Raw genomic sequence first — 27,560 nt, forward strand, 5'->3', positions numbered from 1 at the left:
AGAACAGCGGGAGGGAGGGAGGAAGGGAGGGAAAGCAGGTGAGGAGCAGGGGCAGGGGAAGGTGGGCTGGAGGGGTGGACGTGGTCAGAGCCCTGGGTGGGTCTCCCTCCCAGGCCTTTCACTAGCTTCCAGAAGGTAGGGGTGGGGCAAGATGACAGTGCAGGGCCTTAGGCTCTGTCCACTGAGAGGGGACCCAGGGCCACAGCCCACAGTAGACCCCTCGCTACAGTCAAAGGGGCTTGACTGGGCCAAACAGGAGAAAACATTTGCCCCAGTTGCTGCCGTACTCCCACAGCCTGCAGCACCCATCCTGGCATGGGCTCCAGGGACACCTGCCCGCTGGCCACTGTGACAGAGCAGAATCCGGCAGTCCTAGCAGGAGCCTGCACAGGGCCATCCCTCGCCTCAGAAAGGGCATGTATTTTTAGGCAGGCCACAGGGTGTTGGCTGAGTCTGCAAGAACTGAGGCCTACAGCTCCCAGGAACCAGCTCCCAGGGGGCAAAATCCATCCAGCAAGGATTGGGCCGGAGTGGGCCGCATTCCCATCCCCGTTGAGTGGCAGCCCCGGGTGTGGGCCTGCCCTGCCTGCTCCTTCCTGCTCAGCCCCTCTCACCCCGCTCAGCCTTCAGCCCCTTTCTGGCTACTCCACAGGCAATGTCTAGACAGGGTCCCCCCGCCAGGCCAACCCAGTGCCTGCCAGTGGCCTCCTGAAGTCCCTACCAAGCCGCCAGGAATGGTGGGCAGAGCACAAGGAGGGCTTTCATTCGCCTGCATTTTTCCTGCATGTTCAGTGGGCACACAGGTGGGCGCCCCTCGTGGAGGGCACCTCCTGCCAGGCTGGCCCACGGCACACCATGCTGCCAGGGGTCTGAGCTGCCAGAGGTCTAAGCCGCCTGGGGTGTGCTCCACTCTTCCACTCAGGCCTCCCTGGGGCAGGCTCCGAGTCCAGAGCCACACACTCATACCCTTGGCAGACACAGGCAAGGACGCCTCCTCTCCAAAGCCTTGCCCCACGCACACAGATGCTTTATCCCTGGAATTTGTGCTGCCCCACAGGCCTGTGCTCCTAGGAGCCCTGCCAGACAGCTGGTGGCATCCTCCACGTGCAGACAGAGGCTGAGGGCCAGAGACGTGCAGTAATGACCCCGGGTTACCCGGGAGGGGCTGATCTGTCTGCTTCCAACACTGGGCTCTTTCCCAAGGTGCCCAGAGCCTCTAGAGAAGATGCATCTCTTCATGCCAGCACGGCTTCCCAGCCACTCACCCTGGAACCCTGGCCTGCCCCACCTATACCCCTCTCCTGGCTCCAGCTGCTTCCGAGGCGTGTTCCTGCACCCTCCCAGGCACCTGTCTTGCCCGCAGGCAGCCTGCCTGGCTTCTCCCGACCACAGCACTTTCCACGGATCGCCATTACAGCACACATCTTCCCTTCCCGCAGGTGCTATGCCAGGCTGGGCTCCTCCCACACGGGGCACGGTTCCCTACTCCTCTAGTTTGCATGGGACTTTTAACATTGAAAGTCCCACGCCCCTGGGAAGCCAGGATTGAGTCACCCTAGCAAAGACCGCATCACATTCGCCCTGGTGTGCAAGGCCAAGCTTACAGCAGGCACTCGCTGAAGGGCAGGGCTCTCTGACGGTCTGCAGACCCACGTGCCCCCTTAGAAGCAGGTGGGCGGCCTCTGCGGCCTCCCTCAGCAAGGCTCAGAGCACCTGAGTTAAGCCTGTGGACAGCGCGGTAAAAGAACATCAGATGTTCTGCGCTGATGTGCGATCTCTGGAGGATAACCACCCGCCCGCCCGCCCGCCGCCCCGGGCCTCTCGGACCCCTGCCCAGGACTGGCCCTAGTCAGCGGCCGAGACGTCAGAGGCCGGGGGGCGGGGCCGGAGTCTCATTAACATAATCTATGCGAGGGGCGTTTAGCAGTCAAATATATGCGCATATATCTCCATGGCTGATGAGCTGGCCGGGCACTTTCAAAATGGCGGAGTGTGGAGCAAGCGGCAGCGGGAGCAGCGGGGACAGCCTGGACAAGAGCATCACGCTGCCCCCCGACGAGATCTTCCGCAACCTGGAGAACGCCAAGCGCTTCGCCATCGACATAGGTAGCCGCGGGCCGGGCGCTGGGTGCGGGCGGCGGGGGCGGGCGGGGCGCCGGCGGTGGGCCGGCGAGCGGGGGCGGCGGGAAGGACGAAGGGCGGGGGCGCGGGCCTCGCGCACAGCCTCACGGGCCTTGTAGTCCGCGGACCCCGCGCACAGCCTCACGGGCCTTGTAGTCCGCAGTGGCGCCGATGCGCAGGCTCGGGGCGACGGCCGGACTACAGCTCCCGGCAGGCGCCGCAGGGACCAGAGCGGGGCCTGCCGGGCCTGGTAGTTCGCGCGGTCGTCCTGGGAGGCTGGGGGCCGGGGTCCAGCGTTACCCGCCGCGAGGTGGGAGGGTCGGCGGCCAGCCTGGCCCTGGAGCAGACGGAATTTTTTGTCTTCGGCCGCATGGGCAGCTGGGCGCCCCGGCTCTGCCGCTTGGCCGGTGGCTGGCCTGAGAATTGGGGTCCTTAGTTCTGGTCTAGATGAGGACGAGCTCGGCGGGAAGCCCTTGGCAGAGTGGCCCCGAAAAGGCCCCGCGTTCCCGAGGCCTGGGCAGCTGTGGCCCGCGGGCCGGACAGTCCGTGCATAGGCCCCGCTCTCTGGAGAGTGGACACCGGGCGTGAGTTCAGGCGGCCGTGGACGTACGTCCTGGGAACTCGTGCGTCTGGTTTAAAAGCCACTCGTGCCTTCCGTGGCCTTCAAGGCGGCCTGCATGTCTGCCCTGGCCTCTCCAGGGTCCGCTGCAGACCCTCCTGCCTGATGGCAGTGCTCTCAGTAATGACGGCTGGCCAGGCTCTGTTCTAGACCCTTTTCCCACACTCCTGACTCCTGGATCACACCCCTAGAGGAGAAACGCGAATTACTCCCATTTCCTAGATGAGGATACTAAGACCCAAAAAGGTGAACTAATTTGCCCAGGGTCATCCGGCTAGAAAGTGGCAGAACCAGGATTTGAACCTGCCACTCCCTGCTCTCCTACTCTGCCCATGTTTCAGACATGAGGGCTTCCTGGGGGCAGCTTCACCAGGAGAAACCCCCTTGAATAGCCACTGCCGCTTCACACATCTCTCCCTCTTAGCACACGTTTCTGCTGTAGGCTGAGTCCGCTTATGTGTGAATCCCACAAAAGCGGGGGTGTGTCTTGTAGCCCCAGCCCCCAAAAGGATACCCGACCTGTCTTTGCCGCCCAGTAAATACTGGGATGAATGGGCCTCCCGCTGACTGCTTCCCACCTCCCTGGAAAAATTGGGACTCAGACCCAGGCCATTGCCTCTGAACTGTATGCTCCTGGTGCATCCAGCGTGTTTGCTGCTGTGATGTCCTTGGGGTCGTTGGTGTCACCATCTCTCTGAGGTGCCCAGCCAGGGAAGGGTGTCCTCTAGGGAAGTGGGGGCATGAGAATGGAAGCAGCTGTAGGTCCTGGCTCCCACCTTGCAGTGAGCTTATGAGAGGCAGTGCTTCTTAGGGGTGTGGCCTGGTGCCAGGTATGAGGATGTGTGAGTAGCATCTTTAGGGAACCCTGATAGGACTTGGAACCGGCTGCCTATTGGACTGCAGGTGCTGAGCTTGCAGCCCCAGCTTAGGGGATCGTCTACTGCAGGCCTCGCCAGAGGCTCCCCAGCCTTCTGAGACCTTCGGGTTCGGTAGAGCGTGTGCTCTGAAAGGTTCTGCTGCCCTTACACTGGGGGATTCTGTTACCGGGAACAAGTCAGGATTAAATATTTGTGAAATGCAATTGCAGTTGACCTGCATAAGTCACCTGGGGAATGGCCAGGAGAACAGGGCTCACCGTGGATGTTCTGTGTGGCCACCAGAGGCCAGCGAAACCGCAGAGCTGGAACCGTCCAGGAAGGGCTGTCGCAGCCCTGGAGGGCCCTGGAGCACCAGCCTCTTCTCCGGGCTGAGCCCAGAGGGTTTCTTGGTAGAAGGACACTCTAAGAGGTCTGTTTAGTGCTGGTATTTATTTCCTCTCTTCAAAGTTTCTCCCTGTGTCCGGGTCCTGTGTCTCTGGTTCTTAGGAGAACCTATTGACTGACGCTGAGAGAAGACCTTTTGTTTGTTACTCCTGACCCAGCTGCTGGGAGGCCATGGCTGAGGGTGGGGTGTCTTCAACCCAGGAACCCTCAAAGACAATGTGCTTGTCAATAGTATTGTTTAAAAGCAGGCTTCTCCCATTTCCTCTTCCCTTGCCCATGTTTCCCGATCCAGGAAAGCTCACCTGCCCTGGGTTTTGGCAAGCTGTTTTCCCCTCAATGGGATGCTGATATCTGCTGAGCAGATTCACCTCTTTGAAAGCAGCAGGGACATTGTGTTTCTCAAAACACACCTGCAGCTTTGATCTGATTTTAGGTTTCTGCGGGCCGTGGAGAGGGTTTCTCAGGGACATGTGGGACAGGAAGGGGCCACAGGGCCGTGGTGTCTGCTGGGCTGTCCTGCCCTCCATTGGTGCCCAAAGAGGAAAGACAGGACCAGAGAGAATGGAAGAAGGGACGGGGGCCTGTGGGACAGAGAGAACTAGAAGGCCTTGGCTCAGGTGTGAAGAGCACATGTGACCAAACCTCTGGGAAGCCCCCTTCCCCACCAGCCAGGCGATGCTGTTGGCCTCAGAGCGGAGCGCGGGCAGCCTGGAGAGCCCAGGGGGCAAGCCTGTCACTGCCTTGCCAGGTGGTTTGTTGTGATTCCAAGGGGCCCCTGAGCTCAGCCCGGAAGGATCCCCGCCCACAGGCTCCCTCTGCTCCAAAAGACCTACTGCTCTGGGTGCCCTCCTCGCACCTCAGGCCCCCTTTTGTTCCCCCCGGGTGTGGGGAGTAGGAAGAGGGAACACTGGCTTTGCTGGGCTTCTCAGTGCAGGGGGTCTCGGGGAGGGAGGATGCGTATCTTGCAGAAACCAACCCACCCCCACCGCTGTCCCAACCCCAGTACATCCTGTTTGGGCGTGTCTTTAACACAAAAAACCCAGGTCCTGAAACTGGATTTCTGTGACCTGAGAGTTTGTTTATAGTGACTTTTGATGAGTCTCTTAAAATAGATCTTCATCCTCTTGCATCATCTGTCATTTTAGAAAATGATTTATTTGCCGAGGTGAGTCGACAACATGGTGCATTTTAGTGAGACTCTCCAGGCCTGGCCAGGATTGGGGGCAGGGGGAGGGACAAGGAGGCTTAAAGCCACGGGTCAGGGGATCAGGTTGATCCTGTGACGCATCCACTGGACTGTACGCCGGCCGTCGGGGAGCCCGCACTCACCACCAGGCAGGCAGTGCCATGAGGCGGCTGCTGTGGGGCCTGGTCACGATGGGTTTTGTTACGTGAACAACACTGGCTGTTTCCAGATCTCTTTACCGATGAGTGTTTGTTCTCAACCTTATAGTATTTTGTCAAAACACAATCATTTGAATATCGCTTTAGCCTCCTTACTCTCATGATGCGGGATTTTTGCCTCTTTTTTTCAGGCCCCATAAAAAATGCACTCTGTTCAGTCACTGTAGCACCACACAGTGAACTTAAAGTCACACATTTTGTTTCTTTTTCTGTTTGTCATTCATGGAGCTTCAAATCTATGAATACTACTGTAGCCTCAAAAATGTCCTTTTTTTTTTTTAAACTTAGAAGAATTGCCGGGCGCGGTGGCTCAAGCCTGTAATCCCAGCACTTTGGGAGGCCAAGACGGGCGGATCACGAGGTCAGGAGATCGAGACCATCCTGGCTAACACGGTGAAACCCCGTCTCTACTAAAAAATACAAAAAACTAGCCAGGCGAGGTGGCGGCGCCTGTAGTCCCAGCTACTAGGGAGGCTGAGGCTAGGAGAATGGCGTAACCTGGGAGGCGGAGCTTGCAGTGAGCTGAGATCCGGCCACTGCACTCCAGCCTGGGCGACAGAGCGAGACTCCGTCTCAAAAAAAAAAAAAAAAAAAGAAGAATTTGTCCTTAAAGGTCTTCTCCGAGAATCTTTTCACCTTTCCCTGAAACCTGGCTCAGGTGCGTAAAGCCCCTTCCAACCTTTGATCACAGCATCATCCTGGGAGCCGCAGGGGTTCTGTGGAACCGCAGACAGACTCTGGCCCTTGGGGAAAGAGACCTTGGTGGCCTCTGACTTCTTCTGGCTACTTTGGGGCTGGGCCTGCATTTTCTGCCCAGAGCCTCTCAAGGGTAGCCAGCGGCACTGTTTGCCTCTCCAGGGTAGGGGAGCTGCTCAGGCCGGGTGACTGCCCTGGGCTGTGAAAAGAGCCTCCTTTGTGTTGAGGGTGTACTTCTTAAAACGAGGGTGTACCTCTTAAAACGCCTGGATTTGTCAGCTTTTCGCTTTGGGTCTATTAGCAAGATCACTTGAAACTGAATTTTCTTAAAGCAATGAGGATAACCAAGGTTACCCAAAGCAGCCAGCTCTCCCTTTCATCTGCAGGACTTGGTGCCTTGGGGAAGTGGGACCTCTTGCACTCAGTTTGGCCAGGGAGCTGGGGAGGAGCAGAATTTAGAAAAAGAAAAGTGTAGATTTGATCGTTCATTTTCCCGTCGTCTCTTTTGCGCCCACAGGGTTTTTAAGTTCCAGTAGCCCCAAACCCCTCATCCACAGAAATTTTAGTCTCCAAGACACCCAGAGAGCGTGGGGGATGGACCCCCAGCCCCGCTCTGTCCTGGTCCTGAATTCTGCCCGGTGTATGTCTCCCCTGCAGGCGGGTCGTTAACCAAGCTGGCCTACTATTCAACAGTGCAACACAAAGTCGCCAAGGTGCGGTCTTTCGACCACTCGGGAAAGGTGAGCGTGACCTCCCGGGGCGGGACAGCCACTCCTCTGTCATCTTGAACCTGGCACTTGTCACTCAGTCACCCCTCTGCTGCCGCAGACCTCGGCTTCCATGTCCTGGGAGTTTCTAGCACGGACAGCCTCCCCTGCCTTCCACCCTGTCCCTGTAAGACCCTTTTCAGGAACCTGTGCCCGCCCGTGCTCCCGCTGGGGAGGCTTCTGCTCCTGCTGGGTGGCCCTGAGGTCGCCACGGTCCTGGGCTCCTCCCTCTTGCCCAGGATTCTGCCTCAGAGCCCTGCCTGGTTGAAGGCTGGTGTGAACGGCCAGCTCCGCTAGGGCAGGGTGTGCCCGGCCCAGCCCAGCACGGTGCCCCACACTCATGCGGCCTCCCCTACTCTGTTTTCCAGGACACAGAACGTGATCACGAGCCGCCCTACGAGATCTCAGTTCAAGAAGAGATCACTGCTCGACTGCACTTCATTAAGTTTGAGAATACCTACATCGAAGCCTGCCTGGACTTCATCAAAGACCATCTCGTCAACACAGAGACCAAGGTCATCCAGGCGACCGGGGGCGGGGCCTACAAGTTCAAGGACCTCATCGAAGAGAAGCTGCGGCTGAAGTGAGTGGGGACCTCGAGGGCAAGGAAGGAACATGTGGCTGCCCCGAGTCCCTGGTGCTCGTGCGTCCGATCGTGCCTCGGATCGTGCACGGGCCCGGCTGCCCCTCTGGGCCGGGCAGGCCTGCGTGTTGCACCCGTCTGTGGCCTGTACTCTTTAAGGGGTTGGCACTTTCTTTTCAGAGTCGACAAGGAGGATGTGATGACATGCCTGATTAAGGGGTGCAACTTTGTGCTCAAGAACATCCCCCACGAGGCCTTCGTGTACCAGAAGGATTCCGACCCTGAGTTCCGGTTCCAGACCAACCACCCCCACATTTTCCCCTATCTTCTTGTCAATATTGGCTCTGGAGTCTCCATTGTGAAGGTGAGACCCGGCTTCGTGAATGAATGAGTGGATGGTTCAGCCACAGTTTGTTAAGCTGTGTGCAGGAGCAGGAGCCAGGACTGGGGCCCAGTGGGTGGGGGGTGAAGCCTTGAGCTCAGAGCCGCTGTGGGAGGGGCATCAGCGCCCCCAGGCTCTGCCATCGAGAGAGTCCGCCCACTGGCGGTTCTGGGGTGGGGTCGGGGCTTGCCCCAGCGCAGCACACGGTGCGGTGCAGGGATGGCGGCGGGGACCTGTGTGGCTGAGGGCCTGCTGTGCACGCACCTGCCCTGGCTCTGCTGCAGGTGGAGACGGAGGACAGGTTCGAGTGGGTCGGCGGCAGCTCCATCGGAGGCGGCACCTTCTGGGGGCTCGGGGCTCTGCTCACCAAAACAAAGGTACACGGCGGCTGCCAGAGGCCCTCCGGGGTCTACAGAGATGTCCACTTCCTGTCCTCCGAAGGCCTGTGGCTGGGAGGTGCAAAAGCTGCTTCCGGGCCTCCGTCCTGACTCACTTCGGCGGGTCTCTGGCCTCTGCGGCTCGGCTCTGCGCCCTGAAGGACGGGTGTCCCAGCAGCCAGAGCTGCTCCTGACTGGGTGGCCTGAGGGTCCCCCTTGCTGCCTCCTGCCTTTGGTCCCGCATGATGAGGGCCCATTCACCCTCTGCCCACGTGTGCCTCCTCCCGTGGGCTTGGTTTCTGGGGTTGTGGGTATTCCAGCCGCTCCCGGCGCCTCACCCGCCCCCTCGCCGTGTCCCGCAGAAGTTTGACGAGCTCCTGCACCTGGCCTCGAGGGGCCAGCACAGCAACGTGGACATGCTGGTGCGGGACGTCTACGGTGGTGCCCACCAGACACTCGGGCTGAGCGGGAACCTCATCGCCAGCAGCTTCGGGAAGTCAGCCACCGCCGACCAAGGTGCCGGCCCTGGCCTCTGCCGCCAGAGAGAAGGGGGGTGGGGACACTTGGGGTCTTGGGGACAGCAGCTTCCCCCACTGTTAACTTTCCCACACCCGCTCCCTGGAGAGTCGGGGTCCTGCACCCTCTTCCTGCCGAGTCACCATGGCGCAGGCCGAGTGCTCAGAATGTTGGCGAATAAATACCGTGGTCTTGGTTTCAGAGGAAAAAACAGTTCCTCTGAGTTAGGAAAAGCGATTCGGGTTTTTTTCTCTCTGAAAACAAAGCCTAATCCGTCCAGGAATGATTCACGCATCATACACAGCCTCCCATGCTCGGGCTCCGGTTCCCCCACTCAGCTCTCTCTCCCCTCCCCTCCAGCGCTCGGGCTCCGGTTCCCCCACTCAGCTCTCTCTCCCCTCCCATGCTCGGGCTCAGGTTCCCCCACTCAGCTCTCTCTCCCCTCCTCTCCGGCGCTCGGGCTCCAATTCCCCCACTCAGCTCTCTCTCCCCTCCGGCGCTCGGGCTCCGGTTCCCCCACTCAGCGCTCTCTCCCCTCCCCTCCGGCGCTCAGGCTCCGGTTCCCCCACTCAGCTCTCTCTCCCCTCCCCTCTGGCGCTTGGGCTCCGGTTCCCCCACTCAGCTCTCTCTCCCCTCCCCTCCCGCGCTCGGGCTCTGGTTCCCCCACTCAGCTCTCTCTCCCCTCCCCTCCCATGCATAATACGCAGCCTCCCACTCTGGGGCTCTGGTTCCCCTAGTCAGCTCTCTCTCCCCCTCCCCTCCCGCTCAGCTCTCTCTGCCCTCCCGCTCAGCTCTCTCCCCCATCCCCTCCCACTCAGCTCTCTCTCCCCTTCCGCTCCTGCTTGCTGTCACATCAGGCACTTGCTGTGCTTGGACGCGAGCGCCTTTTCCTTCCCTTCTCCAGAGTTCTCCAAGGAAGACATGGCCAAGAGCCTGCTGCACATGATCAGCAACGACATCGGGCAGCTGGCCTGTCTCCACGCGCGGCTGCACAGCCTAGACCGCGTGTACTTTGGAGGCTTCTTCATCCGGGGCCACCCCGTGACCATGCGCACCATCACCTACAGCATCAACTTCTTCTCCAAGGTAACGGGCGCGCCGCCCTTCCCAGCCTCTGACGCGGACCCCCAGGGTCTTCAAAATCAGTCATGCTGGTCAGACACCGCAGCAGCCCAGGGAGGTCGAGAGGCCGGGGGGCCTGGAGGGCGGGTGGCCGAGAAGCCCAGCACCCCTCTCTTCTGGCTGGTTCTGGGGAGCCTACATTTTGTGGCACCGTGGCCGCCTGAGTCTGAGCAAATCACCAGTGATGAGCATTCTAGAGAGTTCTGGGGGAGTCCGCCGATTTGCGCTGGGGTCAGGGTGCCTGTGCCCCTGCAGAGGCGCGCCCACCCACGTCCCCGACGCAGAGACTTGTGGGCTAGGGACTCGCCGCATGGGAGAAGCTATCTCACCCTTAGCTTTCTTCGAACAGCAGCCCGCCCTCTGGCGCCCGGCGCGATTCCACCGGCAAGTATGCCGTGGATGCCTCTTGGAGGGTTTGGGCTGCGCAGTGCGAGGCCCACCCGTGTTGAGTTGGTTTGCGGAGGCATCGGGTGTTGTGTGGGGCCGACAGCAGCACGTGTGCTTTGGCCATGGCAGGGGGAAGTGCAAGCGCTGTTTCTGAGGCACGAAGGCTACCTGGGAGCCATCGGAGCGTTCCTGAAAGGAGCCGAGCAGGACAGTGAGTCGCGGTGCTGGTGCCCCTGAGCAGCGTTGGGCCTCAGCTGTGGTCTGGGCCTGTGCTCTGGGCCAGAGCGGCCCAGGGTGGAGGTGGGGTGGGGAGCGTGAGTCCTCAGAAAGTGACAGCAGCAGGCATGTCTGACATTTTAACAATTTAGTTAATCGGTTTTTATACCCTTTCCTCCTCCACTCTCTTGCTTTTGAATCAAGGACAAGGTTAACACAGGTGATCTGACTCTCTGCTTTCCAGATCCCAACCAGTACAGCTGGGGAGAGAACTATGCAGGCAGCTCCGGGTTGATGAGCACATCACCAGAGCTCGGCCCAGCGCAGCGGGCACGGAGTGGCACCGTGAGTAGTGGGCTCTGGCCGTTCCGGGCCCCGAGGGAGCGGCCTGTGCCGCGCTCCCTTCTCCTGTCCCTGAGAGAAGCCTCTTGTGGCTGTCCCGGCTGAAAGGTGCCTCTACCCATGGCGAATCCTTCCAAGGACCTGGGGTATAACTAGGGGCGGGAGGAGGACACTGTGGCTTGCTTTCCTCTCTCCCTCATTGGGTGCTTTCGTGTTTTGGAAACGTTCAGCAGAAATTACGGAGTCTGTGTGATCCGGTCTTCTTGTTTGCAGAGAGATTACTAAAGTTCAGGGGTGACGGGGGCATCTCCCACACCCGGGGGCCTCCCCCACACCCGGGGACCTCCCCCAACCAGAGGGCCCCCCCCACACCGGGGGGCCTCCCCCACACCAGGGAGCCCGTCCACTTTGGAGCTGAAACCCGAAACCTCGGGAGCCACCCAGGGCCCTGCGCTAGGACTGCGCACTCTGGCTGACGGTCTCTGTCGGTTAGCGTCTGCTCTCCTCGGGGTGTCCAGGCTCATTCCTCGGATCCCCAGTGGATTTGCCCTGGCCTGAGCTGGGTAGCACTGGTGGGCTGGGAGATGCACCCCATGTCTGCCGAGTTAGAGCTGCTTTGGAAGGGTTCCCCACCAGGACCTGTGTCAGCCACATGGAATGCCCCCAGCACAGCCCCACGTGGCAGAAACCGCCCCCGTGTCACAGGCTGTCAGGGTCCTCGACCGTGTCCCCCCGGGGGGCTCGTTCCTTCTGTAGCTGTGAACAGTTACCTGAGGTCACGTACAAAGCTAGTCGGACCCCTCAGGACAGGCCACTGGCATTGTTGGCAGGAAGTTGCTTGTCGGTTGTCGACACGGGGCTCCTTACAAGTCCGCGTCAGTATTTTCAAGACCGCGCCTGGCTGAGTTCTGGCTTCTCAGGAGCGCGCCTCCCTTTTGGGTGGGTCCTGCGGTTCCCCCTGGGCCACGGCCCTGCACGGATGCGCCACACTGGCCGCAGCCCTGGCCTGCCTTTTTCTCCGCCCATACTAGGCCCGGGAGTGGGGGCAAGGCCCTGGGGGCCTGGCAGAGGCCCAGCCTCTCGGCTTTTGCCCTGGTGTTGGGCAGAGGGGCTTGGTGTCTCCCAGCCTCCGTTTCTGCCACGTGTGCATAATTTGCCAAATGTCCTGTACTGTAACCTGGAGTGACTGCGCGGGCGGCCACAGCGCCTAGGGGGGCCCCGTTCAGGAGACGCTTGTTACCTGTTTGGTGCCCACCAGCGGCACAGCCCTGCCAGGCAGGAGGTGCCCCACCTTACTGAGGATCAAACTGACATGTGGAGAGATGGAGTCATTTTTTCGAGTTTATATTCTCCCGAAAAGGCAAAGCAAAGATTTGAACCCGTTTGTCAGGATAGAAGGAGCCTGCGACCCGGCAGGGCTGCACCGGGCGGTCCCGGCTGTGGTCCGTGGTAGTTAACGTGGGGCTCCTGCCGCCTTCTGCGCTGGCTTTGGGAAGTCACTGGCTTTTTCCTTGTGGAGCTTCTGCCCGGCGTGGGCTTCCCACCCGGAAGGCATCCCCCTTGCTGTGGAGTTCCTTGCCTGGAGGTCCCTGCCCACCCGGAGGCTGCTTCTCCAGCCCCAGCAGTTGCCGGCAGGGGTGCCTTGGTGGAGAAGGGCAGAGGGCTGGCATGTGACCTGTGGGGTAGTCACCGGAGGGTGGGAAGAGGCGGCCAGCTGCACAGTTCCCCCCACAGCCCCTCTGGTCCCAGAGCAGCGGCTGCTGCAGTTAGCGTGCAGGGAACTGAGTACTGGTGTGTGTGTTGGCTCAGCTCAGTTCAGTTCCTCCCGGAATAAGGTAGAAGGAGCCAGCAGGGCCCATGAGCACGCCTGTGCTGGGTACAGGTGGCTCCGGGGTGCCCTGGGCGCATAGTGGCCTGGCCTTGCCATAGCCCTTCATGGCGAAAGGAAGGTGCGTGTGGGGCGTGGGGGCTGCCTGCCTGGCACGGGGTGGAACACTGCCCAGCGCTTAGTGAGGACAGCACCCAAACCTGTGTGTGCAGACATGGCCACCTGGAGGACCAGAGGTGGGAACAGCGTGACTGCAGGGGTGACGGGGAGGAGGTGAAACTGCAGGGGTGACGGGGAGGGGTGATTGCAGGGAGGTGGTGATGGGGAGAGGGATGGTGGGGGAGGGTGATGGTAGGGTGGCTGCAGCAGTGATTGGGGAGGGATGGCTGCAGCAGGGAGGTGATGGGGGCAGGAGGCGTGTGGTGAGCAGACGCAACCTCAGTGTCAAACCAGGGGGTGAGTCAAGGTATCCGGCTCAGGCCGCTGGGCAGCTGAGAGGGCCCCGTGGGGATCTTCTCTGTGGCCCAGAGGCATGGCAGAAGAAGGCGTTACATCTTCTTCTTTATTAGAGTGGAAGATTCTGAGTGTGGCTTAGGTGGTTCTGAGCTGTGGTGACGTTTCCACCCTGCCACTGCCTGTCTTCCAGTTTGACTTGCTGGAAATGGACCGGCTGGAGAGGCCACTGGTCAACCTGCCGCTCCTCCTGGACCCGCCCTCCTATGTGCCCGACACGGTGGACCTCACCGACGACGCTCTGGCCCGAAAATACTGGCTCACCTGCTTCGAGGAGGCCCTGGACGGGGTGAGGGCTCTGGGTGCCGACTAGAGGATTCCGAGGCCGCGGCCGGGCTAACCTTCCAAGGCTCCCGGGGGCAAAGACAAGGTGGCGAAGTGGGACAGGGCAGTGTTTTCCAGAAACCCCTTGATCTCCATCTGAGTGTGAGGGGGTTGGTTTCTGTTTCTCAGGCAAAAATACCGCTCTTGGTCACTTGGTGGGTCAGTTAGGACGTGACGTCATCGAGGCACGTTTTGTCAGCTATTACATTTCTTCAGAAAGCTATTGAGTAGACTTTTCCGCTCCACCTGAGGTGCAGGAGGCCCTGTGGGACCCTGACTCTGAGGGTGGGGTGAGGCTCAGCCCCAACAAGCTCCGGTGAGGCCCCCTGGGGGCTCCTGCGTCCCACCTCCAAGGCCGGGGTGGTCCAGTGGAGCACATGCCAGGCCCGGGGCCACGCTGCCCCTCGGGAGCTCAGCTCAGGGCCGGGGAGCCCCAGTAGCAACACGCATTCGTCATGAAGCCCTCGCAGAGGCCGGGTGCTGCCACGGTTTGTCCTGAGGGAAGAGTCCCAGCCCTGCCGGGACCCGGAGTGAGCTCTGGGCATCCAGAGCCCCGTGGCCCCGGCACAGGGTGGGGCTTGAGTCCAAGGACATGGGTCTCAGCCTCGGGTTTCCAGAGCCCTGTGTCCCCGGCACAGGGTGGGGCTCGAGTCCCAGGACATGGGTCTCAGCCTCAGGTTTCCTGAGTGGTGAGGAGCCAGGGTCACTCCTGCTCCTGCCTCCCAGGGCAGCTGGGAGGGGCGAATGCCAAAGGGAAGCCTCAGGGGACTGTGAACTGTCACCGTCAGCCTTTCCTGTTCCAGTAGGAGCTGCCCTGACCACAGCCCGGGCAGCCCCCACCCTGCCCCAAGTCCCCCACAGCAGGCCCTAACCCTGCCCTGGGCAGCCCCCCACAGCTACCTCCTACCCTGCCTCAAGCAGCCCCCGACAGCTGGCTCCCACCCTGCTCTAGGCCCCCTTTAGCCGCCCCAACCCGGCCCTGGGCAGCCCCCCACGGCCAGCCCCCACCCTGCCTCAGGCCCCCTGTAGCTGTCCCCGACCATGGCCTGGGCAGCGCTTAACAGGCAGCCCCCACTCTGCCCCGAGCCCCCGGCTGTCCCATGAGGAATTCCCAAGCAGCAGGGCCATGCTTGGCTGACCCCTCCTGTCGCTGGCAGGTAGTGAAGCGCGCAGTGGCGAGCCAGCCAGACTCCGTGGATGCAGCTGAGAGGGCAGAGAAGTTCCGACAGAAGTACTGGAACAAGCTTCAGACCCTGAGACAGCAGCCCTTGTAAGTGCCCAGCGTCCTGTTGTGTGACTGCTTTTTCTGCCCAGAGGGCCCCTGCACCTCTGAGAAAGTGGCTGTGATGCTGGCATTTGGACCCCAGCTGGCTGGGGGTGGGTGTGGGCCCCGGTGGCACAGTCCCCCCGGGCCCCACCTCAAGCAGCGTTTGCACTGCCGGGCTCCCGAGGACATCCGTGGCGCAGCCCAGGATGTGCAGATGGGCGGGTGTTCGGCCTGTCCTGCTCAGCACCCTCTGCCGTGTCTGTCCCCAGCGCCTATGGGACCCTGACCGTGCGCAGCCTGCTGGACACCAGGGAGCACTGTCTGAACGAGTTCAACTTCCCAGACCCCTACTCCAAAGTGAGTGCAGTGTGCCCTGGCCTTCCGCTCACTCCTGTCCCCGTCCCGCTGGCGCCGTGGGTCCTGTCTCTCTCCCGCTGACTTGGGGCGTCCTGTCCTCTCTGAGGCCATGCAGGTTTGGTAGCAGCCCCACCTCCGGCACTGGCACCACACTAGCCAGGGCCTCTGTTGGCAGCGTCTGCTGAGGAGCTGTGTTACCCCCACAGATGCTGGCGCCAGTTAGGGGTGGGGACCGCTGTGACTGGAGAAGAGGCGTGTGAGCCCCGTGTGGACATGTGTTCCTGAGAGACACAGGCTGCTTGTCTGCAGGAGCCGAGGGCCTCCCAGCTTCTGCGAGGGTGGGCGATTGTGGCTGGGGACTGCCTGCCTCTCCTGGGCGCCCTCGCTGCCTCCTAGGAGGCTGGGCAGTGACCGGAGACCTCTTACCCCAGCAATGTGCAGGGCCATGGGAGCCCTCTGAGATGGGCCTTTCTGGGCATCCATCTTGCTTCCCCAGGTCTGGCGGCCAGAGCCCTCCTTGGCCCCTTCTGCCAGGAGGCAGCGGGCAGCAGCAGAGGCACGGCTTCTCCCTCGCCTTCTGGGAATGGCCCGCGCCACGCCTCCCCTCCCCTCACACACCGAGCCTCGTGACAGGGAAAGTCTGGGTGTTGAGGGTTTTGAGGCCAGGGCTTTGGGTACCCGTGGGGGCCTTGTCCTCCACCCGTGTCCTCCCCTTCACCCACTGCTGTCACGTGGGGGCTGAAGCTGTCCTGGGCCTCTCTTCAGAGCCCTGTGCAGCTGCGCGCTGGCTGCTGTCCCGGGGCCGATAGGCTTGTGCCTGGTGGGCTTCCGGTTGGGCCTGAGTCTGTGCTCCCGAGGGGTGTGGTGTGGAACAGGCTGGGCCTGGCGGGTGTCCAGGATGGTGCTCTGCCGAGGGCCTGTGGAGACGCGGCCTGGCAGAAAGCCAGGAGCAGCCCTGTAGGCTGAGGCCATGTCTCCGCTCAGGCCCAGCGTCTGGCATTTTCCGCAGGTGAAGCAGCGGGAGAATGGCGTGGCACTGAGGTGCTTCCCCGGGGTCGTGCGCTCCCTGGACACGCTGGGCTGGGAGGAGCGGCAGCTGGCGCTGGTGAAAGGCCTCCTGGCGGGGAACGTCTTCGACTGGGGGGCCAAAGCCGTGTCTGAGTAGGTGTCTGCGGGCTCGGGGCGGGCTCTGCAGCCTTCGGGTCCCTGTCCTGCCCCAGGCTTGCGTGCAAGGAGGTGGAGCGGGTCCCTCAGGGGTTGTGTTACACTTGGTGGCTTGGTGGCTCGGGGCTTTGGGGCCCAGGGAGTGCACATGGCAGCAGCCCCAGGGGCTGTGCAGGGCCCAGCGCCCTTGTCTGTCCCCTCAGGCTCTGAGGATGCCCCTTCCTTAAGCACAGATGCTGAGGAGGCCTAGGGGTGTGGCTCCCGAAATACGGGGCTGACATTTTCTTTTTTTTTTTTTTTTTTTTTTTAATTTATTTATTATTATTGTACTTTAAGTTGTAGGGTACATGTGCATAATGTGCAGGTTTGTTACATATGTATACTTGTGCCATGTTGGTGTGCTGCACCCATCAACTCATCATTTACATCAGGTATAACTCCCAATGCAATCCCTCCCCCCTCCCCCCTCCCCCCTCCCCCCTCCCCATGATAGGCCCCTGTGTGTGATGTTCCCCTTCCTGAGTCCAAGTGATCTCATTGTTCAGTTCCCACCTATGAGTGAGAACATGCGGTGTTTGGTTTTCTGTTCTTGTGATAGTTTGCTAAGAATGATGGTTTCCAGCTGCATCCATGTCCCTACAAAGGACGCAAACTCATCCTTTTTGATGGCTGCATAGTATTCCATGGTGTATATGTGCCACATTTTCTTTTTTTTTTTTTTTTTTTTGAGACGGAGTCTCGCGCTGTCACCCAGGCTGGAGTGCAGTGGCCGGATCTCAGCTCACTGCAAGCTCCGCCTCCCGGGTTCACGCCATTCTCCTGCCTCCGCCTCCCAAGTAGCTGGGACTACAGGCGTCCGCCACCTCGGCTGGCTAGTTTTTTGTATTTTTTAGTAGAGATGGGGTTTCACCGTGTTAACCAGGATGGTCTCGATCTCCTGACCTCGTGATCCGCCCGTCTCGGCCTCCCAAAGTGCTGGGATTACAGGCTTGAGCCACCGCGCCCGGCCTATGTGCCACATTTTCTTAATCCAGTCTGTCACTGATGGACATTTGGGTTGATTCCAAGTCTTTGCTATTGTGAATAGTGCTGCAATAAACATACGTGTGCATGTGTCTTTATAGCAGCATAATTTATAATCCTTTGGGTATATACCCAGTAATGGGATGGCTGGGTCATATGGTACATCTAGTTCTAGATCCTTGAGGAATCGCCATACTGTTTTCCATAATGGTTGAACTAGTTTACAATCCCACCAACAGTGTAAAAGTGTTCCTATTTCTCCACATCCTCTCCAGCACCTGTTGTTTCCTGACTTTTGAATGATCGCCATTCTAACTGGTGTGAGATGGTATCTCATTGTGGTTTTGATTTGCATTTCTCTGATGGCCAGTGATGATGAGCATTTTTTCATGTGTCTGTTGGCTGTATGAATGTCTTCTTTTGAGAAATGTCTGTTCATATCCTTTGCCCACTTTTTGATGGGGTTGTTTGTTTTTTTCTTGTAAATTTGTTTGAGTTCTTTGTAGGTTCTGGATATTAGCCCTTTGTCAGATGGGTAGATTGCAAAAATTTTCTCCCATTCTGTAGGTTGCCTGTTCACTCTGATGGTAGTTTCTTTTGCTGTGCAGAAGCTCTTTAATTTAATGAGATCCCATTTGTCAATTTTGGCTTTTGCTGCCGTTGCTTTTGGTATTTTAGACATGAAGTCTTTGCCCATGCCTATGTCCTGAATGGTACTACCTAGGTTTTCCTCTAGGATTTTTATGGTATTAGGTCTAACATTTAAGTCTCTAATCCGTCTTGAATTAATTTTCGTATAAGGAGTAAGGAAAGGATCCAGTTTCAGCTTTCTACTTATGGCTAGCCAATTTTCCCAGCACCATTTATTAAATAGGGAATCCTTTCCACATTTCTTGTTTCTCTCAGGTTTGTCAAAGATCAGATGGCTGTAGATGTGTGGTATTATTTCTGAGGACTCTGTTCTGTTCCATTGGTCTATATCTCTGTTTTGGTACCAGTACCATGCTGTTTTGGTTACTGTAGCCTTGTAGTATAGTTTGAAGTCAGGTAGCGTGATGCCTCCAGCTTTGTTCTTTTGACTTAGGATTGTCTTGGAGATGCGGGCTCTTTTTTGGTTCCATATGAACTTTAAAGCAGTTTTTTTCCAATTCTGTGAAGAAACTCATTGGTAGCTTGATGGGGATGGCATTGAATCTATAAATTACCTTGGGCAGTATGGCCATTTTCACGATATTGATTCTTCCTATCCATGAGCATGGTATGTTCTTCCATTTGTTTGTGTCCTCTTTTATTTCACTGAGCAGTGGTTTGTAGTTCTCCTTGAAGAGGTCCTTTACATCCCTTGTAAGTTGGATTCCTAGGTATTTTATTCTCTTTGAAGCAATTGTGAATGGAAGTTCATTCCTGATTTGGCTCTCTGTTTGTCTGTTACTGGTGTATAAGAATGCTTGTGATTTTTGCACATTAATTTTGTATCCTGAGACTTTGCTGAAGTTGCTTATCAGCTTAAGGAGATTTTGGGCTGAGACAATGGGGTTTTCTAAATATACAATCATGTCATCTGCAAACAGGGACAGTTTGACTTCTTCTTTTCCTAACTGAATACCCTTGATTTCTTTCTCTTGCCTAATTGCCCTAGCCAGAACTTCCAACACTATGTTGAATAGGAGTGGTGAGAGAGGGCATCCCTGTCTTGTGCCAGTTTTCAAAGGGAATTTTTCCAGTTTTTGCCCATTCAGTATGATATTGGCTGTGGGTTTGTCATAAATAGCTCTTATTATTTTGAGGTACGTTCCATCAATACCGAATTTATTGAGCATTTTTAGCATGAAGGGCTGTTGAATTTTGTCAAAAGCCTTTTCTGCATCTATTGAGATAATCATGTGGTTCTTGTCTTTGGTTCTGTTTATATGCTGGATTATGTTTATTGATTTGCGAATGTTGAACCAGCCTTGCATCCCAGGGATGAAGCCCACTTGATCATGGTGGATAAGCTTTTTGATGTGTTGCTGAATCCGGTTTGCCAGTATTTTATTGAGGATTTTTGCATCGATGTTCATCAGGGATATTGGTCTAAAATTCTCTTTTTTTGTTGTGTCTCTGCCAGGCTTTGGTATCAGGATGATGTTGGCCTCATAAAATGAGTTAGGGAGGATTCCCTCTTTTTCTATTGATTGGAATAGTTTCAGAAGGAATGGTACCAACTCCTCCTTGTACCTCTGGTAGAATTCAGCTGTGAATCCATCTGGTCCTGGACTTTTTTTGGTTGGTAGGCTATTAATTATTGCCTCAATTTCAGAGCCTGCTATTGGTCTATTCAGGGATTCATCTTCTTCCTGGTTTAGTCTTGGAAGAGTGTAATTGTCCAGGAAATTATCCATTTCTTCTAGATTTTCCAGTTTATTTGCGTAGAGGTGTTTATAGTATTCTCTGATGGTAGTTTGTATTTCTGTGGGGTCGGTGGTGATATCCCCTTTATCATTTTTAATTGCGTCGATTTGATTCTTCTCTCTTTTCTTCTTTATTAGTCTTGCTAGTGGTCTGTCAATTTTGTTGATCTTTTCAAAAAACCAACTCCTAGATTCATTGATTTTTTGGAGAGTTTTTTGTGTCTCTATCTCCTTCAGTTCTGCTCTGATCTTAGTTATTTCTAGCCTTCTGCTAGCTTTCGAATGTGTTTGCTCTTGCTTCTCTAGTTCTTTTAATTGTGATGTTAGAGTGTCAATTTTAGATCTTTCCTGCTTTCTCTTGTGGGCATTTAGTGCTATAAATTTCCCTCTACACACTGCTTTAAATGTGTCCCAGAGATTCTGGTATGTTGTATCTTTGTTCTCATTGGTTTCAAAGAACATCTTTATTTCTGCCTTCATTTCGTTATGTACCCAGTAGTCATTCAGGAGCAGGTTGTTCAGTTTCCATGTAGTTGAGCGGTTTTGATTGAGTTTCTTAGTCCTGAGTTCTAGTTTGATTGCACTGTGGTCTGAGAGACAGTTTGTTATAATTTCTGTTCTTGTACATTTGCTGAGGAGTGCTTTACTTCCAATTACGTGGTCGATTTTGGAGTAAGTACGATGTGGTGCTGAGAAGAATGTATATTCTGTTGATTTGGGGTGGAGAGTTCTATAGATGTCTATTAGGTCTGCTTGCTGCAGAGATGAGTTCAATTCCTGGATATCCTTGTTAACTTTCTGTCTCGTTGATCTGTCTAATGTTGACAGTGGAGTGTTGAAGTCTCCCATTATTATTGTATGGGAGTCTAAGTCTCTTTGTAAGTCTCTAAGGACTTGCTTTATGAATCTGGGTGCTCCTGTATTGGGTGCATATATATTTAGGATAGTTAGCTCTTCCTGTTGAATTGATCCCTTTACCATTATGTAATGGCCTTCTTTGTCTCTTTTGATCTTTGATGGTTTAAAGTCTGTTTTATCAGAGACTAGTATTGCAACCCCCGCTTGTTTTTGTTCTCCATTTGCTTGGTAAATCTTCCTCCATCCCTTTATTTTGAGCCTATGTATGTCTCTGCGTGTGAGATGGGTCTCCTGAATACAGCAGACTGATGGGTCTTGACTCTTTATCCAGTTTGCCAGTCTGTGTCTTTTAATTGGAGCATTTAGTCCATTTACATTTAAGGTTAAGATTGTTATGTGTGAACTTGATCCTGCCATTATGATATTAACTGGTTATTTTGCTCGTTAGTTGATGCAGTTTCTTCCTAGCCTCGATGGTCTTTACATTTTGGCATGTTTTTGCAATGGCTGGTACCGGTTGTTCCTTTCCATGTTTAGTGCTTCCTTCAGGGTCTCTTGTAAGGCAGGCCTAGTGGTGACAAAATCTCTAAGCATTTGCTTATCTGTAAAGGATTTTAAGCCGGGCGCGGTGGCTCACGCCTGTAATCCCAGCACTTTGGGAGGCTGAGGTGGGCGGATTACGAGGTCAGGAGTTCCAGACCAGCCTGACCAACATGGTGAAACCCCATCTCTAATAAAAATACAAAAATTGGCCGGGCGCGGTGGCTCAAGCCTGTAATCCCAGCACTTTGGGAGGCCGAGACGGGCGGATCACGAGGTCAGGAGATCGAGACCATCCTGGCTAACACGGTGAAACCCCGTCTCTACTAAAAATACAAAAAACTAGCCGGGCGAGGTGGCGGGCGCCTGTAGTCCCAGCTACTCCAGAGGCTGAGGCAGGAGAATGGCGTAAACCCGGGAGGCGGAGCTTGCAGTGAGCTGAGATCTGGCCACTGCACTCCAGCCCGGGCTACAGAGCAAGATTCCGTCTCAAAAAAAAAAAAATACAAAAGTTACGGGCACCTGTAGTCCCAGCTACTCAGGAGGCTGAGGCAGGAGAATGGCGTGAACCCAGGAGGCGGAGCTTGCAGTGAGCTGAGATCCAGCCGCTGCACTCCAGCCTGGGCGACAGAGCGAGACTCCGTCTCAAAAAAAAAAAAAAAAAAAAAAAAAAGGATTTTATTTCTCCTTCACTTATGAAACTTAGTTTGGCTGGATATGAAATTCTGGGTTTAAAATTCTTTTCTTTAAGAATGTTGAATATTGGCCCCCACTCTCTTCTGGCTTGGAGAGTTTCTGCCGAGGGATCTGCTGTTAGTCTGATGGGCTTCCCTTTGTGGGTAACCCGACCTTTCTCTCTGGCTGCCCTTAAGATTTTTTCCTTCATTTCAACTTTGGTGAATCTGGCAATTATGTGTCTTGGAGTTGCTGTTCTCGAGGAGTATCTTTGTGGCGTTCTCTGTGTTTCCTGGATTTGAATGTTGGCCTGCCCTACTAGGTTGGGGAAGTTCTCCTGGATGATATCCTGAAGAGTGTTTTCCAACTTGGTTCCATTTTCCCCCTCACTTTCAGGCACCCCAATCAGACGTAGATTTGGTCTTTTTACATAATCCCATACTTCTTGCAGGCTTTGTTCATTTCTTTTTGTTCTTTTTTCTTTTGGTTTCTCTTCTCGCTTCATTTCATTCATTTGATCCTCAATCGCAGATACTCTTTCTTCCAGTTGATCGAGTCGGTTACTGAAGCTTGTGCATTTGTCACGTATTTCTCGTGTCATGGTTTTCATCTCTTTCATTTCGTTTATGACCTTCTCTGCATTAATTACTCTAGCCATCAATTCTTCCACTTTTTTTTCAAGATTTTTAGTTTCTTTGCGCTGGGTACGTAATTCCTCCTTTAGCTCTGAGAAATTTGATGGACTGAAGCCTTCTTCTCTCATCTCGTCAAAGTCATTCTCCGTCCAGCTTTGATCCGTTGCTGGCGATGAGCTGCGCTCCTTTGCTGGGGGAGATGCGCTCTTATTTTTTGAATTTCCAGCTTTTCTGCCCTGCTTTTTCCCCATCTTTGTGGTTTTATCTGCCTCTGGTCTTTGATGATGGTGATGTACTGATGGGGTTTTGGTGTAGGTGTCCTTCCTGTTTGATAGTTTTCCTTCTAACAGTCAGGACCCTCAGCTGTAGGTCTGTTGGAGATTGCTTGAGGTCCACTCCAGACCCTGTTTGCCTGGGTATCAGCAGCAGAGGCTGCAGAAGATAGAATATTTCTGAACAGCGAGTGTACCTGTCTGATTCTTGCTTTGGAAGCTTCCTCTCAGGGGTGTACTCCTCCCTGTGAGGTGTGGGGTGTCAGACTGCCCCTAGTGGGGGATGTCTCCCAGTTAGGCTACTCAGGGTTCAGGGACCCACTTGAGCAGGGAGTCTGTCCCTTCTCAGATCTCAACCTCCGTGTTGGGAGATCCACTGCTCTCTTCAAAGCTGTCAGACAGAGTCGTTTGCGTCTGCAGAGGTTTCGGCTGTGTTTGTTATTGCCCTGTCCCCAGAGGTGGAGTCTACAGAGACAGGCAGGTTTCCTTGAGCTGCTGTGAGCTCCACCCAGTTCGAGCTTCCCAGCAGCTTTGTTTACCTACTTAAGCCTCAGCAATGGCGGGCGCCCCTCCTCCAGCCTCGCTGCTGCCTTGCCGGTAGATCACAGACTGCTGTGCTAGCAATGAGGGAGGCTCCGTGGGTGTGGGACCCTCCCGGCCAGGTGTGGGATATGATCTCCTGGTGTGCCTGTTTGCTTAAAGCGCAGTATTGGGGTGGGAGTTACCCGATTTTCTAGGTGTTGTGTGTCTCAGTTCCCCTGGCTAGGAAAAGGGATTCCCTTCCCCCTTGCGCTTCCCAGGTGAGGCAATGCCTCGCCCTGCTTCAGCTCTCGCTGGTCGGGCTGCAGCAGCTGACCAGCACCGATCGTCCGGCACTCCCCAGTGAGATGAACCCAGTACCTCAGTTGAAAATGCAGAAATCACCGGTCTTCTGTGTCGCTCGCGCTGGGAGTTGGAGACTGGAGCTGTTCCTATTCGGCCATCTTGCTCTGCCCCTCTGACATTTTCTATTGTCAGAATCCAAATTCATGTTTCCTACATGTGGTAGGAATTAAACATTTCTGATGTGATGATCAAAGGGGCTTTGCAAAGGAGTTCCCTAGACTGGCCTGTGGGACAGGCAGGTGTCTAAAGCTCGGGGCTCTGAATCTTGGAAATGAACCATTCCCACGGTAATTTACCTTCACTCCTGAAGAAGCTGCTTCCGGTCTCTGAGCCTCCCCAGGCGGCCGCACCATGTCTTGTGGTCCCTGCTTGTTTTACATGTGGGGCTGGAGGGAGATGCCTGGGTTCCCGGCCCTCCCTGGGTTCCACTCGTGTCTCCAGACATAGACAAGAATGCTGCCCCCAACCGTGGCTGCCCTTCTGGGACACAGGTCCCTCCCACAGCCTGTCGGGAGCGTTGAAGGAGGGTCCTGACCCATGGGCTTGGCCTTGTGGCCGGGGTCTCCCACACCGCCCGCGTGGGCGCCGAGCACGGGGACGTACTGCAGCTGCCAGTCACCGATGGGCTTCCCTGGTCCCATGGCTCTGAGTCCACCTTAAGAAACAGCCTGCGCTCTCTCAGACCTTTGCTCGGTGGTCCCCTGAGCCTTCTGCTGATCACCGCGTATCAAGAATGCTGCATCTGCTCTGCCTGGGAGCGATTGGGGTCTTCACATTGAGCAGCTGCCTCCGTCCCGCCTGGGAGGGATTTGGGGTCTTCACGTTGAGCACTCTGGCCGAAGGTTTTCGTTCTGTTTTTTCTTGACTTTCTTTTCTCCTCCTGCATGCAGTGTCCTTGAATCCGACCCCTACTTTGGGTTTGAAGAAGCAAAGAGGAAGTTACAAGGTACGGATGGCCAAGTAACCTGCGTCTTGAGCTGGGGCCGTGCCTGAGCGTTCTCTGCAACAACGAAAGCAGTTGCGGTCAGGGTCCAGGCACCTCCCCTGTTCGAGGCTCTGTCAGCCAGGCTCGGGGGCGGGGAGAACTTGCTTCCTGGAGAGACAAACCCCTGAAGATGCGTCTCCTAACCCCTGGCCTGGCGCGCCGAGCTGACCGTGTGTCCCTCCCTCTCTCTCAGAAAGACCGTGGCTCGTGGATTCCTATAGCGAGTGGCTTCAGAGGTTAAAGGTATGTGGAGGGGCTTCCCGCCTCTGCCCCTGGGGACACAGCGTGGGGCCCGGGGGGCGGGCGGTCACTGGAGGGAGGTAGGCATGGGCTGCCTCCGGAGGCCCTCCCCTCCTGTTAGAGTCTCACAGTCCTGCGGGCCGAGGCCTCAGCGTCCCCTGCTCCACACTTGCCCTCCTGTCATGACCACTTCTTAGGTCACCTGCTCTAGGCACAAAGCCTTGCCAGAAGAGACAGTCACTGGCCCCTGCAGGCTGATCCATCCCCGGTGCCTCTGGGGCCCTGAAGCCCCCGGTCTCGGCCCCTGCAGGGCAGCGGGGCGGGCGGCAGGGGTGGGGTCTGACTTGCTTGGATGCACCTGTTCCCAACTGAACGTCCTGGTTTTGTCTTACAGGGGCCCCCTCATAAATGTGCCTTAATTTTCGCAGATAACAGTGGAATAGACATCATTTTGGGAGTCTTCCCCTTTGTCAGGGAGCTACTCCTTAGAGGGACTGAGGTGAGTGGCGAGGTGGTGGGTGGGGCCCTTCCCCTGGGCTTCTCTGCTCTTGGTGGGGTTGGCGCCACCCTGGGCCTCTGGCGGTGGTCGGGCTCCTGCAGACGCAGCAGGTAGGTGCAGGTGGCAGTGTGTGGGAGGCGGCCCAGAGCCCTTATATGCTGGGGTGGAGGCTCCCAGCCCCCCGGGCTCAGGCCGAGGGTCCATGTGCTGAAGCCCAGGGCTGAGGCCAGGCTCCTGGAAGCGTGCACCCAGCAAGGAGGCTTTGGGACTGTGACTTCATGCCAATTGGAGACAGGCAGGTCCCAAGGGCAGGCTGTGAACTCGGTTCTGCCCCTCGGCTTGGCTCCCTCCCAGGGGCCACAGAGTGGCAAGGTCAGGCAAGGTCCCTGCTCCTCAGCAGCGGGTGGCTGGCCAGGCCCGCAGAGCACAGCACCCTCACCCAGGCCAGCCACTCGAAGGCTGGGGTGCACACAGGCACCATGCTGGGCCGGCACAGGTTCCTAAAGAGCCTGGGCCCTCCTCCTGCAGGTCATCCTGGCGTGCAACTCAGGCCCCGCCCTGAACGACGTGACCCACAGCGAGTCTCTCATCGTGGCAGAGCGCATCGCGGGCATGGACCCTGTCGTGCAGTGAGTGTTGGCGGATGGTGCTGTGGGGGCCTTGATGGGGAGGGGCACCAGCTGGGCAGAGTGGGCCACGAGGATTGTCACTGAACTGGGAGCTCCCGGGGGCCACCCTGCTGGGGGCGCTGACCACCTTGTGTCTGGCAGCTCTGCGCTCCGGGAAGAGAGGCTGCTGCTGGTGCAGACAGGCTCCAGCTCCCCGTGCCTCGACCTCAGGTAACCCCGCACCCTGCACCTGCTCTCTCCCTCCTGGGCTCCCTGCCCTCTGTGCCGTGCACCTGCACCCAGGCACATGCGGGACACCGACCTCAGGACTGCCCCTACGGCCTCTCCTGACCCCAGGCCCGGACTGCCCTCGGGAGGCGACAGAGATGCCATCCCCCAAGGTGGTCTGGGGAGAGTGAATGGATTCAGGGTCTGAGGTGGCTACACCTGGGCTGGGTTGGGGGACTTGGGGCAGGAGGGGCTGATGTCCCTGTGGCCACTCAGCTGAGGCTGAGGGCGACCTGGGCAGCTGCCCGGTGTCTGTCTCCTCTGTGTCCCGCAGAGACAGCAGGCTCTGCTTCTGTGGTTCTGGAGGCCCTTAGTCGATTGTATGTGGTGCTCTCTGTCCTGCTGATTGCAGAGAAAGGAACCCTTTAAATGAGCGGGTTCTGAGTGCTGGGGCCACTGGTCTTCTCTGCTTGGTGGGATTCTCCAGTGCGGGCTTCATCTGTGCTCCAGTCCCACCTCACCAACAGGGAGGGCGTGAAGGTGACAAGGAATCAGCCCCTAGAGTTCGAGGGAGATCTCGGGCAGTTTCCCGGCTGCAGCTGCTCTGGCCCTGCGGGAGCTGCCGCTCTGAGGAGGCCCCAGGCGGAGGCTGGGTTTGGAGGCCCCCATATCAGGGATTGAGGGGGGGGGTTTCGGCCTTCACGTTGGTCGCTGCCCTGTATGGGAGGTGGGGTCTGGGGTCCGCTCATCCAGTCTCTCTCTCTTCCTCCCCAAAGCCGCCTGGATAAGGGGCTGGCCGCACTGGTGCGGGAGCGTGGCGCGGACCTGGTGGTCATCGAGGGCATGGGCCGTGCTGTCCACACCAACTACCACGCGGCCCTGTGCTGTGAGAGCCTCAAGCTGGCCGTCATCAAGAACGCGTGGCTGGCCGAGCGGCTGGGCGGCCGGCTCTTCAGTGTCATCTTCAAGTATGAGGTCCCGGCCGAGTGAGGCACCGCGGCCGCCGGATGGTTCCGCTTGTCACTTGTCAGGAATGTGTTTTTGCCACCACAGGGAGACTACGTTCAAATCAACATATTTATATCGCACTACCGTGACACGGCACGTACGCCCCAGCCCGCACAGATGCGTGTGGCCGAGAGGCGAGACGCAGCTTTCTCCTGGGAGACATTCGTGTTGGAATCTATTTAACTGCTAAAGAACCTTTTATATATATGTATAAATAGAGAGATCTATCCAGGTATGTCTGACGGGACGCAGCGCCGTGGGCATGCACCAAATAGAGTTTTTAAAAGAGGCCGGAGCCGCCTGCGCTGTTTTGTTTTGGAGCAGGAGCCTCTCCCGACTCTTCCCGTGTGGGGAGCCCAGAGCGGGAGCCCTTCCCTGCGCTGCTTCTAGACCTCATGGGCACCGAGCGCCAGCTGCCCCACAGACCCGGGCCCCTGTGTCTCTCACTGCTCCCACCGGGCCAGAAG

General features: G+C 56.9%; 1 protein-coding gene across 1 annotated transcript; it reads left to right on the forward strand.

Annotated features, from left to right (window-relative positions):
• Positions 1 to 1,949: 1,949 nt before the first annotated feature.
• On the forward strand, positions 1,950 to 27,382 carry LOC105496698 (pantothenate kinase 4 (inactive)). The gene is made up of 19 exons (XM_011767251.2): positions 1,950 to 2,106; positions 6,760 to 6,842; positions 7,238 to 7,452; positions 7,633 to 7,816; positions 8,119 to 8,211; positions 8,574 to 8,727; positions 9,632 to 9,813; positions 10,366 to 10,447; positions 10,697 to 10,797; positions 13,269 to 13,424; positions 14,617 to 14,729; positions 14,996 to 15,083; positions 16,093 to 16,244; positions 24,416 to 24,471; positions 24,704 to 24,753; positions 25,145 to 25,249; positions 25,778 to 25,878; positions 26,020 to 26,088; positions 26,862 to 27,382. Exons 1-19 carry the CDS (start codon positions 1,959 to 1,961, stop codon positions 27,073 to 27,075), a joined length of 2,346 nt encoding a protein of 781 aa, XP_011765553.1. The 5' UTR covers positions 1,950 to 1,958; the 3' UTR covers positions 27,076 to 27,382.
• The last annotated feature ends 178 nt before the right edge of the window (positions 27,383 to 27,560 follow it).

This window comes from Macaca nemestrina, chromosome 1, assembly GCF_043159975.1.
Source record: "Macaca nemestrina isolate mMacNem1 chromosome 1, mMacNem.hap1, whole genome shotgun sequence".
Lineage (NCBI taxonomy): Eukaryota > Metazoa > Chordata > Mammalia > Primates > Cercopithecidae > Macaca > Macaca nemestrina.